The sequence below is a fragment of the Antedon bifida genome, chromosome 2, assembly GCF_963402885.1.
Source record: "Antedon bifida chromosome 2, ecAntBifi1.1, whole genome shotgun sequence".
NCBI lineage: Eukaryota > Metazoa > Echinodermata > Crinoidea > Comatulida > Antedonidae > Antedon > Antedon bifida.
The window spans coordinates 30,688,801-30,705,954 of record NC_136227.1 but is presented as its reverse complement, the minus strand read 5'-3'; the positions used below and the strand labels follow the sequence as shown (position 1 = coordinate 30,705,954).

At 33.1% G+C, this 17,154-nt stretch overlaps 2 protein-coding genes across 4 annotated transcripts; both read left to right on the top strand.

Annotated features, from left to right (window-relative positions):
- The first annotated feature begins 270 nt into the window (after window positions 1–270).
- Window positions 271–7,521, top strand: LOC144836203 (DC-STAMP domain-containing protein 2-like). The gene is made up of 7 exons (XM_078691446.1): window positions 271–291; window positions 985–1,286; window positions 2,114–2,456; window positions 2,819–2,982; window positions 3,759–3,929; window positions 4,745–4,877; window positions 5,073–7,521. The coding sequence occupies exons 2-7, from the start codon at window positions 1,008–1,010 to the stop codon at window positions 6,365–6,367; spliced, it is 2,385 nt and encodes a 794-aa protein (XP_078547572.1). The 5' UTR covers window positions 271–291; window positions 985–1,007; the 3' UTR covers window positions 6,368–7,521.
- Window positions 7,522–7,838: 317 nt separating this feature from the next.
- On the top strand, window positions 7,839–16,419 carry LOC144836202 (short-chain specific acyl-CoA dehydrogenase, mitochondrial-like). Of its 3 annotated transcripts, XM_078691443.1 has the most exons (11): window positions 7,839–7,922; window positions 9,301–9,452; window positions 10,484–10,633; window positions 11,805–11,954; window positions 12,796–12,907; window positions 13,400–13,551; window positions 14,022–14,192; window positions 14,590–14,646; window positions 14,935–15,111; window positions 15,671–15,727; window positions 15,935–16,419. In XM_078691443.1, the coding sequence occupies exons 1-11, from the start codon at window positions 7,853–7,855 to the stop codon at window positions 16,091–16,093; spliced, it is 1,407 nt and encodes a 468-aa protein (XP_078547569.1). In that variant the 5' UTR covers window positions 7,839–7,852; the 3' UTR covers window positions 16,094–16,419. The 3 variants fall into 3 exon arrangements, with proteins under 3 accessions (XP_078547569.1, XP_078547571.1, XP_078547570.1); XM_078691445.1 differs by lacking the exon at window positions 10,484–10,633; XM_078691444.1 differs by lacking the exon at window positions 11,805–11,954.
- The last annotated feature ends 735 nt before the right edge of the window (window positions 16,420–17,154 follow it).

Below are 17,154 nucleotides of genomic sequence, written 5' to 3'. Positions count from 1 at the left end.
ATTCTAATAATGGAATGATTTCTAAGAGTAATGGATAGAAGCTTTCAAAAGTTCTAATTTTTTCAAGTTAATCATTTCATTTTTATACACTATTATGAACGGAAGTAAATCATGCGCTCAGACTGCAGCAGAAATGCAGTCTTTTTACAAATTCTGACATGTATAATCGAATTAAGTTTCATCCTGAGAGGGGAAATTCTTTTAACCAATCACATGCGCACTCTAACTTAGTTCAGCATGCCATTTTCATTTTACGCTAATATAGTTCTGAGGAAAGTTCGCAAATTAAAGGTAAGTTTTATTCATTTTTACTTTATACTTAAATTGATATTTCATTAACAAAATAATTTTGTTTATTTTACCTTCGTTAAAATAATGTTATTTAACATCAATCACCAAAGCCTATATTTGGCAATTTATCAAGAAAATGTCGATAGTTCCTTTTTAACTTCATAGGTACTTCTATGGTTATAAGCTATGACAGATATCTGGCCTGACACCATTATTAATTTCCTGAAAACCTAACAGCATGAAATGTTATTTATATTCGGCATATTCAGTGCTTAGAATTTTCATAAATATAGACATTATCAATTCCTTGTATACATTTTATGTATACACATTATCTTTGTAAGGGAATTAGTATGAAATAATTCACAAGTGTAAATTTAGTTTTCTTTTCTTAAAACATTTTATAGGTTCAATGCTAATCTAAATTTATAAAAATACTGTATTTGCAACAAAAAAACATAAAATACCCTTGGTAAAATTCTTGTAACCGACCGGACTGAAACACAAAACATATCCTATGTGTTGGGATCAAGTCTGCCAGCGGTCACGAAACAAATCATTTAATAGTACAATAACATAAGTGACCCTATTATTATTATATTTTTCATTCGTTATTATATAACTATTAGTATGAATACATGCATTAAAAATGAAGTAATGTCGTTATTTTCGTTTGGTTCTTTTTGTCTTTAGAGAAAGAAATCTTCAGTATCATTATGTCGGATAAAGATCCACCAACACCAAAACCAAGATCGGTAAAGAAACCTCCGTTGCCGACACCGTTACCTGCAGCACGCCGGCAAACCCCTCTAGTGACGTCCCCACCCCCTAGGAGGATACACAATCAAGACCATGATGCACTTGTTATAGGTAACCCGTATGTTCAATACCCCTTACTGGATGACGTAACGTACGCAACTGCGCATGCAGGTCGTCAGGTAGAAGCTACACTTAGTTCTGGACCGCCTTTGGATCCTCCGTCCTACGATTCAGTTGTAAGTTCATAAGTGAGAGTTAAATTTTAATTTAAAAATTGTTACAGTTTTCCTTTCTTCGGTTGATAAATATACAATCTTATCTAAAATTTATTCAGCCTTTTTCTTCTAATAATTATCCTAATTCTTCGTCTAGACAAAAAAGCATTCAAGCCTTCCCTTGGGTTAAGTACGGTCAAAAATCATAAGAAAGGACATTTTTTTTTCTAAACTGAATTTAATAAAGAAGTAACATTTTCTTTTCAAGTTTCTTTGGAGTTTGCTCAAATGTTTGTGGAGATAAAGCAAAATTCAGTTCATCCGTATAAGATAACTGGCTTTATTTAATTAAGAATGTATTCATATATCGAACGTGTTATGTCAATTTTGATATGGAGTTCTGGGTCAGTAAACATTCGAGATTATGGAAATAACAATCCTTCTCTCATTATTGTTTCACTTCAGTTATTTTAGTTATTAAAGTGTAACAAACATAACAAATATTTCATATCATATTTTTTTTATTTGGTTTATTCACTTCTGGCACAAAAGCAACAGAAATATTCAAAATGCCAAGGATTTTCAAAAGTGAACTTAATCACTGTAGGAAGGACTACAGATGTATATAATACATAATTTAAAATTTAAATGCTATATAAAACCTATGTTTAAAAAAGTTTGAATTCCATTCTTTCTATTAAACTGCTTTTTCTAGACTTATGATGAATTTAATCGCATAATAAAACGTAATGTTTTGTATACTTACAGTATGTACTGTATTATAATTTTCTATAGATTGATGGAATGGCTATTTGTCTAATAACCTTTCTTCCATTTTCTTTAACAAGGCATATTCAACACCAGTAGAGCCCAATATACCTGAATACGCCAACACTACTGAAGCAACAGAAGTTCAAAGAGAAGAAGAAGAAGAAGAAGAAAGAGAAAAACACATACCAGAGAAGAAGAAATCAACCAAGAAATCATTAAGCAAGATTTATCCAAAAAGTTTGGCCAGACGTCACAGTGAACACGGCGTAATCAAGGGCATTATTGGCTTCTGTTTTGGGTTATTTTTCGGTGGAGTTTTGTTCCTTGGATTATACTATGGATTGTTATATAGTTTCTTTACGTCTTGTGTCGTCACTGGTCTTGGAACCATGGCAATGTCGCTTAGTCTTGCTTGCACAGGTAAGTGGAAGATATTCAGTGCCTGGAATTTTAACAAGGAGTTCTTTCTATGCTTGCATTATTTGTTGGTTGTTTCTTCTCGGTTTATAATTTCTTTATTAACCTTAAATTGCTAGGCATAATTACTACATATTAGGAACATAAAGTCAGATATTGAGTTTAGTTATTTTGTCGTCTGACATCAGACAGGAATTGAAACGCGAACTCAGGAAATACCCATGCACAAAGATCAAGTTGATACGCCCTTATCTTAAGCTTATGGCGCCCCATATAAGCATACATTTAAAAGGTGGGATCTCCAAATGATGTTCTTGTTTAGCAGTAAAAAGATTTTTTATTTTCCATAATGTTTTTTTATATAGTTCGTGCAAGATGTATAGCAGCTTTGATGGCGCCGACACTATGTACTTCAAGAGGGCGTGCTGCATTTATAGCTTTCACTTTTACTTTACTGCTAAATGGTCCCGTTGCTAATATATTTCACAATAGTAATGTTATCTCAGAATCCATGAGCTGCAGTGCTGAGGTAAATAACATGCATAATGTCTCTTGAAAATAATGTCTATGACGTGGAAATTTCGTTTTGTTCTAAGCATATTATATAAATAGAAATATACAAGCGTTCAGAATCCTTTTTGTTTTCCAAATTATATAACTGTCTCTATCGCTTGAAATGCATACAATTTTCACATTTATCTTCAATATTTATATAAAAAAATAATCCGATTTAATACTGACATGTCATGCGGTGACCGATAAGGTCAGAATAAACTCAATTTCCTGATAAAAAGTTAGTGATGATGCACTATCAAGTCTCGCAGAATTATTGCAGTACTTATCATATCCTCAAGTTTGTAATTTGTCGCAAGAGTATAAGCTAGGCCTAATGCATAAATTGTTTAAAAATGAAATAAGTACGGTACTAAATTTGAGTATCATTATCATATTTTATCAATTCTGTGGTTTAAACTTTAGTATATCTTTGTACTTTATAAATCCAAAAGAAAATTTGACAATGCTGTTGTTATCAGTGGTTGGATTGGAGGTACAAGTAAAATAAACAAACAGCTAAATCAAAACGATAAAATTAAACAACCAGAAAAAAAGTCTTTCTTTCTTTCTCCAATCTGTCGGAAAACACTATTCCTTCATAACAGCTAATGAGTGTTAGAATGAAGAATAGAACAAGTGGAGAATAGTTAGCTACGTGTTATAATACGGATAGAGAATTTCATATCTATGCATTATTGTTCCAATACAACACCTAGTTTCAACATTGTTGTATTTTGTTTCTGTATATAGATGGTTCATGATCAAGGAAAACAGATTCAAGATGCTGCATTACAGTCATTTGATAATTACGTCAAAAACATTGAACAAAGTATACAGAGGCTTCAAGAAACTGCTGTTGATGTCAGGAATAAATTTGAACCGATTGAAAGAGGTCTTGATGAAATTAATCATGGCTTTCAGGTACGTGGAATGTAAAACATTACAGTAACAATTGGAGAAAATGAATCAAACTTTACAATTCTTTACTTTGACAAAAACATAAACAAATATAACCAATTAAATTGATAGGCAGAGACACAAACTGTATTCACAACATATAAACCAAATATTCGAGGTTAAAATGTGGAATTTATGATTGGTTAGAATAAGTCTGTTAACAGTAGAAAAAGTTCCCCAATAATTGTTAACTTTAGTAATTAGTTTTAGAGATTGAGATTGTGAGACAAGATTTCTTTTTATGTAGCATTTAGCACTTATGTATGTTAGGTTAAGCCTTGTCTACACTATCAAACTTTATGTGACAAAAAATATGATGTGCCCATTATATAGACATGATGATGTCATATCACTACCATATTTAAACATAGTACTACCATATATGGGCACATCACACTGTTAGAGATCTTCATAATGTATTTTCAAATATTTCTATTGCTCTTTTTAGAATAACATCTATTCCTATCTTTTTAACTAAAAGCAACACACTTACGTTTGAAGGTGAGCTTTTTCCTATTAGTAAGCAACTTTTACTCTTTTGGGTACAGTTACTATTTTCTTATCTTTTTATCGCTTTCAGTTCTATTTTTTTCTTTTCTCTCTCAATTATTCACTCTATTCTAAATGCTAAAACATAATTAAGTACATCTTCAACAAGACTAATTAAAGATTAAGTAGAAACCGCACTTCCTGCTACATAGGCAAGCGAGGAAGTTGGAATGGGTGTGGTATAGAAAAACTCTTTCTGATTATTTGTGTTGGCTTCTGTACTTCTGCAGGTAGCTGGAGAAGTTCTTTCAAACGCTGCTGATGCTTGTACCACCACAATGGACGTGGCTTATCGTGACTGTAAGGTGGTCTTAAATCGAATATACGACAACTGTATACTTAAGTTAAGCAAGACTAAGATACGTAAGTTATGATTAATTCATTAGGCCTAAATTTTCTATGCCAGAAAATGTACGTATGGAACATGATGTTATGGAACACTTATGGTATTCCCTGTTATTATGAATTAAAACATCAGTTTCAGTAATATAACTAACTAAATTTAAACATTAATATGAAATATGAAATAAACTTTAAAATGTCAATACTATTTTTCAGCCGTTGAGCTATGCAAGCCACTTGATATAGACCCGTTGTGCGAGATCATTTCCTTTGGAAACGGCATTTGTAAAGCGCCAGAGTTTGGCAGAGCAATTGTCGACGACGTAGGAGATGCCATCCAACATATATCAAATAAGATCAACGACGTCTTTGAGACAGACATCCATTTTGAAGCTCACTGGGACACCAAAAGAAACGCAAGTAAATCTGCTGCTGGAATTGCAAGAGCTGTCCGACAAGAGCTTGAAGAAACTTTTAACATCTTTGACACCGCTGTGCTATTTGCGGATCGTCTGTTGGCACTATCAGTCGTGTATGTTCTCTACCGAGCGTATCTATATCATAAATTATATCTGACAAAAGATAGATTTGATAATTTTTACATTACAAAGGAATTCCGAGATCTTGATGTAAAAAGAACAGAAAGTGGTAAAGAATCGATATTACCACTGAAGAAACTAGAACGTGGAAAACTTATAGACTTAAAAACATTGGCATTGTCTAAGGTAGAAAGAGGAACCTTTTTGCTAGGTTTTATAACAATTTTCATGTATGTATTAATTGCTGCAATAATAGTAATTGTGGATTATGGCATGTTTTATCTGCTTGATATAATTTCACGACATGGAAAGATTGAATATGAACTAACCGGTGGAGGAAAAGCTAATATGGACATTGCTGGAACTGGAGTGGTATCAGAATTTGCAAGAGCTTTATTGGGAGATGGCTTCGACACAAACAATGAGCACAACGCTTCTACCACAATCAACGAGTGTCTTCCACATCCTCAAAGACCAGATAAGCAAACAAACATTATCATTGGTGCTCTGTATGGTGTAGCTATCCTAATGGTTCTTTTCCAATCGTATGCCTTAAGACTACGTCGCTGGATTGCATCGTTCTATTACCCAGCACGAGAAGCAGCACGTATAAACTATCTTTACAGCCAAACTCTTAAAAAACGCAAGACAATTCGTGGCATGTTGCAACAGCTTATAAAAGAGAATGACAGAGAACAAAAAGCTCTGGAAAAAGTCAGCTTTCTATCTTGGATGTCGGCTAATAACACTTGCTGTCGTAGGATTCTTTGTCGCAACACTCGCGTCTGTATCGCGTGTGCTTCTGATGAAAATGGAGATAAGTTTTATAAATGTGAAACGATGGATTGTAAGGGAGCATACTGTGTTGAATGTATAAAAGAGGTCGGTGAATTGTGTACTCTTTGTGAAGAACCTTTGAATTATAATGTGGGAGACACGGGTTCAGTCCATTGGAATCCTTATGTAGAGTAGGCTAAACCTCGCATACAGAGAATAAACTAGTTTTAAATACTTTGAGTTGCTGTGCAAACGTTAAGGCTGTGCCTTGAAACATTGGAAATACAGTTCTATTTTTAGCTTATAGCCTATCCACTATAATAGCTTCCTTAATGCCACGTGATAAACTGCCCTTAGGTAAATGTAATTATAAAATGTCTACCGAAGATGATCCCCTTTTTTTTCTAATTGGCTACATTAGTGTCCAAGTTCTTCTTATTTTATACACAAAATTTGAAAATCAAATTGTATTATAATCGTGTCCCCTGTTGAATAGGCCATTAATACCGTGACCTAAATTATTTCTTTTGAACAAAAATTAGATTGTAATTTGAAGGGAAATAGTCACTCGTCGGAAGACAACGGAATTGTTAAACGACCCATACAAAGTTTGGTTTTACCTCTATTGTTCATGTTTTTATGGGAAATATCTTAAATGAAGTGACCATTTTTAGTTGCACTTCCCAACTTCATCATGTTCTATAACATCATTTCATATATCTGGTCTGGTACCAGCTTTTGTTTTCGTACTTTATATAGCGGTCCCATGGGACAGACATTTATAATTATCAAATAGACAGATTACCTACTTGTTTACCAGATACTTCTACATGAAATAATATTGATGCATGGTGCTTAAATATACTGTGATTAAAACACCTTCGAAGAGTCTGACAATGTTTTATCAGAGTGCTAACAGACTAACGGCATATCGATAGGTTTAAATAATCAATCGTAATACAGTGTTTAACTGGGAAACCGTGTAACATATAAAATGCCCTAGACAGGATTCGAACATGCAACCTCGAACTAACCATTATACCACGAGGCAGTTCAAATACACGGTTGGATACATTCACACAGTTACAGTATATAATATCAATGAGAGGCTTGGATGAACAATGACGTTTGAATCAGGTAGAAAAATAATAATATTGAAATCTTGTATATAGGCATAATTTAATTATGAAATAATGGCCAGTATAATGTTATAATTAAATAGTACAGGAAATTAATAAGAGCATAATGGCAATTAGAGCGTGACTAATACAATTATTCAATTCATTTGATAATGTCATAGTTTTGTTACTTTCTTTCCAAAATGCTTTATTGCCAGCTAGAGAATATCACTGCCAAATAAATATATATCGTATTGATAACAGTCAGTTTTCTAGTTTCATTTTCTGTTTATTGTCAAGACGTTTTGAGAGACTGTCGCGGTGTTTATATGATGATGTCTTGATTTGACGCTAGTAATGATTATGATTACCCGGTGGTAATAGCGATGACGTTTTGTTAAATATTGCATTTAGATGTTTATAATAAGGTATTTCTTTTGTGATGATGATGTCTAATTAATCAAACAAGTTAAAACTACATTTGGCCCGACCACCGCGCCGGGAACCAAAGCCTATAAAAGATGTTATTTCAACAGAGGGCGTATTGATAAACAGGGACATCATGGCGGCAGCAGCGAAGGCGTTTCAGAAAGTTTCCAGACAACTTTTCAGATCAAAAGTGTGTTTTTTGGGTTAGTTTTTACAATTTTACATACATTTATGAGATTATATATGTTGCTTAACCAACTTAAATGTTAAATACAAAAATCGGTAGAGCCTAAGTAGATATTTATGTTAGTTGTTGCTAGGCCCATGACTTACTGAACGGGTCGACGGTGATTGTTGCATTACTACCCGTGTTGATTTAGTAGTGACGTATGCGTTATACACACAAGACCCAGGCCTAGACCGTTTTTGATTTGAAAAATCGGTCGTGTGGTAGTACGAAAAGCAAATATTAGTTAAGTAAATAAGTGTAATATATAGGCCTACTGCCAACTGGGTCGTATTGCCGGCCCTACAATAAATAATGAAAAATAAAATGATTGTTTTATTTATCCTATAATTATATAGGCCTATAGCCTAGACTAGTAAGTAGGGCCTACCTAGTCTTAGCTAGCCTACTGTACTGTATAAAAACTATAATGAATGTATATAGCTAGCCAGAGTCAGAGGCCCTATCTATTCTGACTTCCCTAGTAGTTAGGCCTTATCATGGAAGCAAATAGGCAGTAGCCTGAACTAATTCCATCAAACATTAAGTGTAAGTGTAATCAATTTTTGGATATCTAGGCCTACCTAGCCAAGCCAAGGTCTAATTAAACTTTGCTTTTGGGCATTTATATTATATCCAATCTTATAACACAATAATAATGTTGTTAAAAGTGTTTGTGGTAGATTTCATCTTAATATTAATATATGCATTTTGATAGATGGTACCCTTACCAGCAATGTACTGTACCAGCAATATTGAGATTTTGCATCATTACGCATAATTAATTAAAGTACATGGTCCCAGTAATGAAATCATACTGCGAAATATATAATCACTGTCTTGCTAGGTAACCCATCACAAGAATGATAAATAAATAAATTAGTTCTTGGTTATGATCCCACTTAGCCTACCAAGCCACCTTAAATGAAATTTCATGTTGAGTAATGGATAGGTGTTGGTTACAATATATTTATTATTTTGTTTATTCAATTTCTGTCATATACAATACAAAGAAAAAGACAAAACGAAATATAAAAGGCAAGGAAAGACCAAACAGGTGCTAAACGACTATGCTATAATGTTTTTTTTAAAAAATATAAATGATAAAATATTTAAAAGATATATATTTTACAGTACATACTGTACCATATTGTTGGAGATTTATAAGTTATGCGCTGTAAATAATTTTATATAAAGGAATCTTAATTTATAGTCCAAAAGATTAAAATATAACTAATAACCAAAAAAATGTATAGAGATTCTATTCTCTAATTATTATAAAACATTGGATGAATAAAGGTGGTGTTTAACCACAAAAGATAAAAAAAAATCTTAATTGCTAACTTTTTTGACAGGGTCATCATCTTCAATATGTAAGGCACACAGCTTGGCGTCTCTGTCTGAGACACATGAGATGCTTAGAAAGACATGTAGAGACTTTGCTGATAATGAGCTTGCACCAATTGCAGGAGACTTGGACAAGGAACATCGATATCCCAAAGAACAGGTAAAGCCTTGTCTACACTATCAAACTTTATGTGACAAAAAATGTGATGTGCCCATATATGGACGTGATGATGTCATATCACTACCATATTTGACCATATCTCTACCATTTTTGGGCACATCACACTTTTTTTTGGTCAAACTAGTTTGATAGTGTAGACAGAGCTTAAGAGTTGACAATACACACATGCCAAAACATTTGAGGGTGGGTTGATATAACAGTTTTAGGTATTCCCTTGTATGGTTGGCTGATCAAACCTTAAATAAAATGTCTGTAAAATTTTAATATAAGGACTTAGTGGGCTATCAGTGGTGTGTTACACCAAAATAATATTTTTGACAACAATTGTAATTTATTTAAATTTTATTGTTAAATTCAATTCGTCTCATATTATATTATATTTGAAGTTTCTATATTGCCTATCAAATTATATATAGATGGCAATCTTCCAAACTTGACCTTTTACAAAGTCAAATGTACCTCAGTAGCTAGCCTTATACACTTCTTGAGTACCCTATCCAGCCTATTTTAGATGTTTTCATATTAACTGAGGATGCATGTGCTATTTAATACAAAATGTCTAATCAAATCTATTAAAAAAAATGAAAATGTCATGCTTGCTAGACATTCATATATCCTTCATTTTAACTACTGTACTTGCTTGCCTGATATTTAAAATCTGTCATTAGCTTGCCATCAGAAACCTGATCACATTACATTATTACCTGTGTCATTACAACCATTGTTATCATCATCATCATTGCCATCATAGGTAGGTCGCTGTGTACATATTCTATTTTTGTTGGGCCTGTTGTTACAAGAAATAACAGTTAGGGGAGAATGACAAAATCTGAACAGAGTTGTCAAAACAATATAATACTAATCCTATATGATAGCTTAACCACATAAAACTCCTAGAAATAGGAAGCATTTTTCCTTTTTTTCCCCGACTGCTAACTTATTATGTTTTTAGTAGTTAGTATTTTAATATTTTTAAGCATCATCGCCCATTTCATTGTATCTTTCATCAGGTGAAAAAATTAGGAGAGCTCGGCCTAATGGCAGTTGACGTTCCAGAAAAATATGGCGGGACAGGCTTAGATTACTTAGCGTATGCAATAGCTATTGAGGAGATCAGTAGAGGCTGTGCTAGTTGTGGGGTTATTATGAGTGTTAACAATGTAAGTGGATGGATGCATACTAAAATCAATGCCAATTTTAGGTTATTTAAGCTTGGTTCACACTAGGGACACAACTGAATGAAATAAGCTCAACGTAAGTGATTTGACCAATCACAAGCGATGGATTATTCAAACTGTCGCCTGTCGTTGGTCAACTCACTTGCATTGTGTCTACATCCTTGTGTCTCTAGTGAGAACCAGGCTTTAGTAGGTAAAGGCAAGGATTATATTAACTTCTACACTGTACATACAGTACATGATAGCTTGTGTGTGAACTGTTACAAAAGGTAAGGGTAAATTTACAAATCATAATTACTGTAGATGAGGTTCTATGTCATAGAAAAAAATTATGCAGATATGCTCTACCTGGTAAGGTAAGTTTAAGGTAAAACGATACCTGTTGGCTAGCTGCTCAGATTAGCAATTGTGGGTGAGTGGTAATTGTATTTACTTTTTCAAGCATTCCATCGACCTTTTGTATACTGTCTAATCTAAAAGGTTTTTTTGTTGGAAATGATAAAGTGCTGTCAGGTTGGAGTTGGTAATAATTTAGATTTATATAGGTCTGTGAATAAAAAAAAAATAATAAAAAAAAAGGATTAAAGTTTAGGATGTCGGACAACAAACATACCAGTAATTGTTAAAGTACATAAGAAGTTTTAGCATTGAAAGACACAATAGTGGGACTTGAAATGAATACTAGAGACATCTAGCATTTAGATTGAGATAGAGAAAAATAAGGCAGATAGCAAGTGTGACAGTTTGTTGAATTTTTTTATGTATAAGATTAGGTAGTTCAGAGACACTTTTGGCCCCATCCTCCAAAAAACACATCATCATACCGTACCTACTATATTGCTCTTACCATCATTTACAATGCATTGATTAAGAAAATATATTTTCTGCAATTCTATATTAATGCTTGTATCTTATTCTGCTTTATATCCCATCTTGTTTAACATTACTAATCCATACAAATTCATACTGGATTCTTATTACCAATGAAGCTTCTGGTATCATTTCTGCAATTCATTTTCATGTTCATCATGCCAATAGGCTAGTCATGTCATAGGCTGTCATTCTGACATTCCTTAGCCATCTGCTTGGTTTGCATAGTCTGCCTACAAATTGTAGACATGTCTTGTATCAACCTCTACTTGGGTCTGGTCAGGTAAAGATGATGGGTGATCTAGGCCTGATGGCACTTCAAGTACCAGATGCATATGGTGGATCTGATCTAGATACTATGTCTTATGCCATTGCGATGGAGGAGATCAGCCGGGGGTGTGCAGCTACAGGTACCATCTTAAGCGCCCACAATGTAAGTACAGTATTGTAAAACACGAGATATTATTACAACACAATACTAAGTGTTCTAGTATGGTTTTTACCTTACTAGTTTTATTTACTGGTGTTATATGAGTTATAGTATATTTTATTTTTTGATGGCAATAGTGAATCTATATTAAGTGATGTAATATAACCTCTGTCTTGCTTTAACTTTTTATATATGTAAAATACTCAAAATACGAAAAACATAAACAAAACTTTAGGCTGCAGAGAAAGTTGTTGACAATGAACGTTGATATATATTATTGTAATAATTGTAAGGAATGAAATAAAAGTGAGTAAATCTCACAAAAGACAAAAAAAAAAAGTATTGGTTGCTATGAAAGAAATCAACTGGTAGCCTAATTCTGAATGCATATGTATTAGGACTATGTCTTCAGTGAATACTATGAAAGAGGAAAGGTAAGTTCATTGCTGTACATTTTGAGACTAGATTTGATTGATTTCGGTGTACAGCATTCATGTGTGTAAGTATACATTAATTGTGAGTTATTTTGTTTATTATTGGTGAATCTTAATATAAAATGTATAGAAACAAAAAATGTAAATGAAAACAAAATACATGTTTGAATTATAAACATGCAGTTGAATTTATATGTAGATTTATACAATTTGGATTAAACATAAACAATGAATTCATAACTGGCTTTGATACAAGCTGAATTCAATGGAACATATGACATCATCAACCATATGAATGACATCATCAACCATCTGATGATGTAAGTGTATCCAGTAAATCAGATACAATGAATGATTCTAATAATAGTTGTTTCTTAGTGATAACCTTTTCATTTTTTTTTTACTTGCAGTCCTTATATTTATCACCAATAATGAAATTTGGAAATGAAGAACAAAAACAGAAATATATATCACCTTTTGTTGATGGCAGTCGTGTTGGTTGCTTTGGCCTAAGTGAACCAGGTATTGTAGAACCTTTACATATCCCATAGATTATTTAAGTCAATGTGGGGATAGCCTAGAACCCTACCTTTTGAACTTTTCTTTCTGTGGTATTTTTTCTGTCAGACCATTCCATTTCAAAACTGAATGTAAATCAAAATTATTCAGACAGTAAGAAATTATTTATGACCATATATGAATTTTAAGCATTACTATTATTATGATATTGCACTGAAGAAGGGTTAGTGTTACCCTGCAACTTCTTTTTTGATTTAGGTTTTTTACTTATTTTATTTTGTATCTCCATTGAGATGAAGCCATTGACACCAGACACACTATTTTCTTTTTTTTTCTTTTGATTTATATTATGATATAAAATATTTTGGCTTTTAAACATAAATGAAGTTATTTAATTAAAATACCAAACAGATGTCAGAATGTATTTCTATGACAAGACACCGACCAATAAAATAACCAGCATCTTTGAATTTTTACATGGACCAACTCTTTTAGGTAATGGCAGTGATGCAGGTGCAGCGTCCACTACAGCACATCTGGATGGTGATTACTGGGTCTTGAATGGAACCAAGGCATGGATCACCAACGGATATGAGAGCGAGGCTTCTGTCGTGTTTGCTACAACAGATAGAAATTTAAAACACAAGGTAATGAAATACAGTAGAACCTCTATTAAGGATACACCTTCAGAACCAAAAATTAGAGTTAAAATATATATTTCCCCTCATTCTTTTCAGATGGATGTCCTGGTTGTTTTCTGTTGATTTGTCCTATCCCATCTCCCGCTTGTCTTTGTCCCATCGTTTTGTGTCCGAGGCAGACCCGACTCAAGATCCTGTATCTTTCTGCGATCCTGCCTTCTTCCTCCACCAACATCCCCCCCACCCCTGCTGGCCAGATTTATTGTTTATTTGTATATGTTATTTCTTATTTATTCCATTATTGTTTAAATCTTAAAAGGAAGTGAATAAATGTTGTTTTGAATTGAATGGAAGGTGTCCCCTTAAAAAAGTAGCGTTTCCGTAAGGAATAGTCTAAAAAAAGGGTTTTAATAAACTTTGGTATTATAACATCATGTATTCAATTCATCAATATGCCTTTGATTTTTAATATCCAGGGTATTAGTGCTTTTATTGTTCCAAAGCCCATTGATGGGTTATCACTGGGTAAGAAAGAAGACAAGCTAGGAATCCGGGCTACGTCTACTACATACCTTATATTTGAAGATTGTAGAATACCAAAAGAGAACCTTTTAGGAGAACCTGGATTTGGATTTAAAATTGCTATGGTAAGTTTATGATGATTATTACAGTACCTCCACCAAGGAGGTTATGTTTTAATGGCATGTTTTTATTATTTTTTTTAAAACTTTGTTTAAGGAGGGTGACTGAAAACAGCCGAGGCTGACATGCATGGGGCCCTCAACAATGTGTGTGTGTTTCTTTCTATATTTGTTAGCAGGATTACTCAAAAAGTTATTGCCCGATTTTCATAGGATTTTAAAGGATGGTTTCATAGCTGTATGGAAATATTCAATTTTCAATGGCTAGGCAGAGGTTTGTGCTCTCTGAGTGCCCTTCTAGTTTAAAAATGGATTTATTATGTATAACTTTTATTTTCTTATGCATTGATTATTTTTTTGTGTTTATCTTGTATTCTAATCAGTTTATGTTGCTTGTTTTTAGACAACTCTGGATGCAGGTAGGATAGGAATTGCAGCGCAAGGTGTTGGAATTGCACAGGTTGGTTCAAGTCATCTGCCCTCTTTTACTTATTAAATACAGTAGTGTAGCAACTATGACAGCTCACTGGCTAAACCCAGGGACCCTGAGCTTATAGGGCCCTCTGGACAGTGCTCGCAGAAAAATCAGGCATTAAAATATGTCAAAAAGGGATAAAAACGCTCGATGCCTCCAGTGTTGGAGGGCCACTTTAGGTTCCTCAGGCATCTACATTATGCCACTGATTAAATAGCTCTATTCTTATAACTTGAACTGTGATGTTGATACTGTGTTCTTTGTTTTTTACAGGCTGCCCTGGATTGTGCTATTGATTATGCATCGAAGCGTGAAGCATTTGGAGCTCCAATAAGTAAGATGCAAATGATACAATCCAAGCTAGCTGATATGGAGGTTAAAGTTCAAAGTTCACGGCTATTGACGTGGCAAGCTGCTGCATTCAAAGATGCAGGACTGAATTTTACAAAAGTAAGTGCATTAACTTGTGGAGAAGGTACTTACTGAATAAAAAAGGATGTTTTTTTTTAAAGATATTATTTCATTTGTTAGATTTATAAATTTATTTTGGTAGAAATAGACAAGCAATCACTCCTAAACAGGTCTACATCATTGTATTTTGTTTTGTGCTAATGTGATGACATAATTGTAATTTAATGGAATATTCGCTAATAAGAGAGTAAAGAGTAGGGGGTCGTCTCCATGTACTTATCTTATAGGTGCTGCACTGCTGGCTGTGGTGCGTCCGTAGAGGGCCTAATCCAAAATTAAATATCATCTGTACACAATTGTTCACCTTAAACCAGTATAGATACGTATGTGTGCAATGTTTCGACTTGTTGTCAACAATTCTTCATCTGGCAATGACTAAATGTTAGTGGTTGCTGAGAGTAGCTTTACTAGTTGTAGAGCATTAGTAAACTTGGTCTGTGATTTGTTAATATGAACAAGATGAAATCATTTTTCGCAGGATAAATACCTTAACCTTCTTTCTACCTTTAATACCTTTTGCCAATTTATTTTGTAATAGGAGGCAGCAATGGCAAAACTAGCAGCATCAGAAGCAGCAACCTTCAATGCACATCAGGTAAGTTGTTACTGACTATGATATACTGATAATACTGATAAGCAGTAATCTGGTCCTTATACGTTCTCGACAGCACTTTTGTGCAGCATTTTAGTACCCTTTCATTGCCATATTTTATTTGCATGCATAAACAAAAATAAACAACTTTGCCCTGTAATCTTCATACAGAATATATTTGTTTCATGTGAAGCTGTGTTTTATTTTCAGGCCATTCAAGTACTCGGTGGAATGGGTTACGTAACGGATATGCCTGCAGAGAGGCACTACAGGGATGCTAGAATCACAGAAATATACGAAGGAACTAGTGAAATTCAACGACTGGTTATTGCTGGACAACTTTTAAAAGAGTTTTCTCAAAAAGTTTAATACTACGGTGTATGCAAGAATATATAAATTAAATTATTGATAAGATTTTATTGATGAACGATGTTCAGACGCTGTGAGTACATACATAAAATTATTAACATTGATTTTGTGAAATGGACTGCTCCACATATAGTGATTCACAGTGTATAATCTTGACCACTGTGGTTTAGTGGTCAAGATACTTGACCACAAGTCACAGGTTTGAAGGTGGAAGACAGATTTTTTACTAACCAAAAAAAAAACATCATCGTAAACTGATATATGTTTGTTTGTGTATTTTAATTAGCACAATACATTTTAAATATAAAGATTATTTATCAATTTAATGTCTGGTGTTAAATTTGCTTTTTTAAATCATTACTCATTATTTTGCGTAAAAAAATATGCAAATTATGAACCCTTTATTTTTTTTTACATAAGTAGTTACTATAAAATGATATTACACGATATATTCGCATTATATATAATTATTATTGCATAAATAGTTCCATAAAAATGGCCAAATTTTACCCTTTATTTTTTTACATAACCGGTTATAAAAACAGGTGATAACTCAATATATATGCATATATTGTAATATTATTGTGTAATAATTTTTTTTCCTTACTAGGCCTATTAGTACATGGAAATTTTCGAAAAATAACCAAATTTTGACCCTTTTATTTTTTGACATAACTAGTTACTATGGACCTATAAGATGATGATAACACAATGTATGCGCATATAAGGCAATATTGCATAATTATTGAATTTTAAAAAGTGGATATTTTGACCATTTTTCGAAAAAATCCCTGTACTATAGTACAGGGAAATTTTTCGAAAAATAACCAAATTTTGACCCTTTTATTTTTTGACATAACTAGTTACTATGGCTCTATAAGATGAAGATAACACAATATATGCGCATATACAGCAATATTATCGCATAATTATTGAATTTTAAAAAGTGGATATTTTGGCCATTTTCGAAAAAATCCCTGTACTATAGTACAGGGAAACTTTCGAAAAATGACCAGATTCTGACCCTTTTTTTGACATAACTAGTTACGATGGCTCTATAA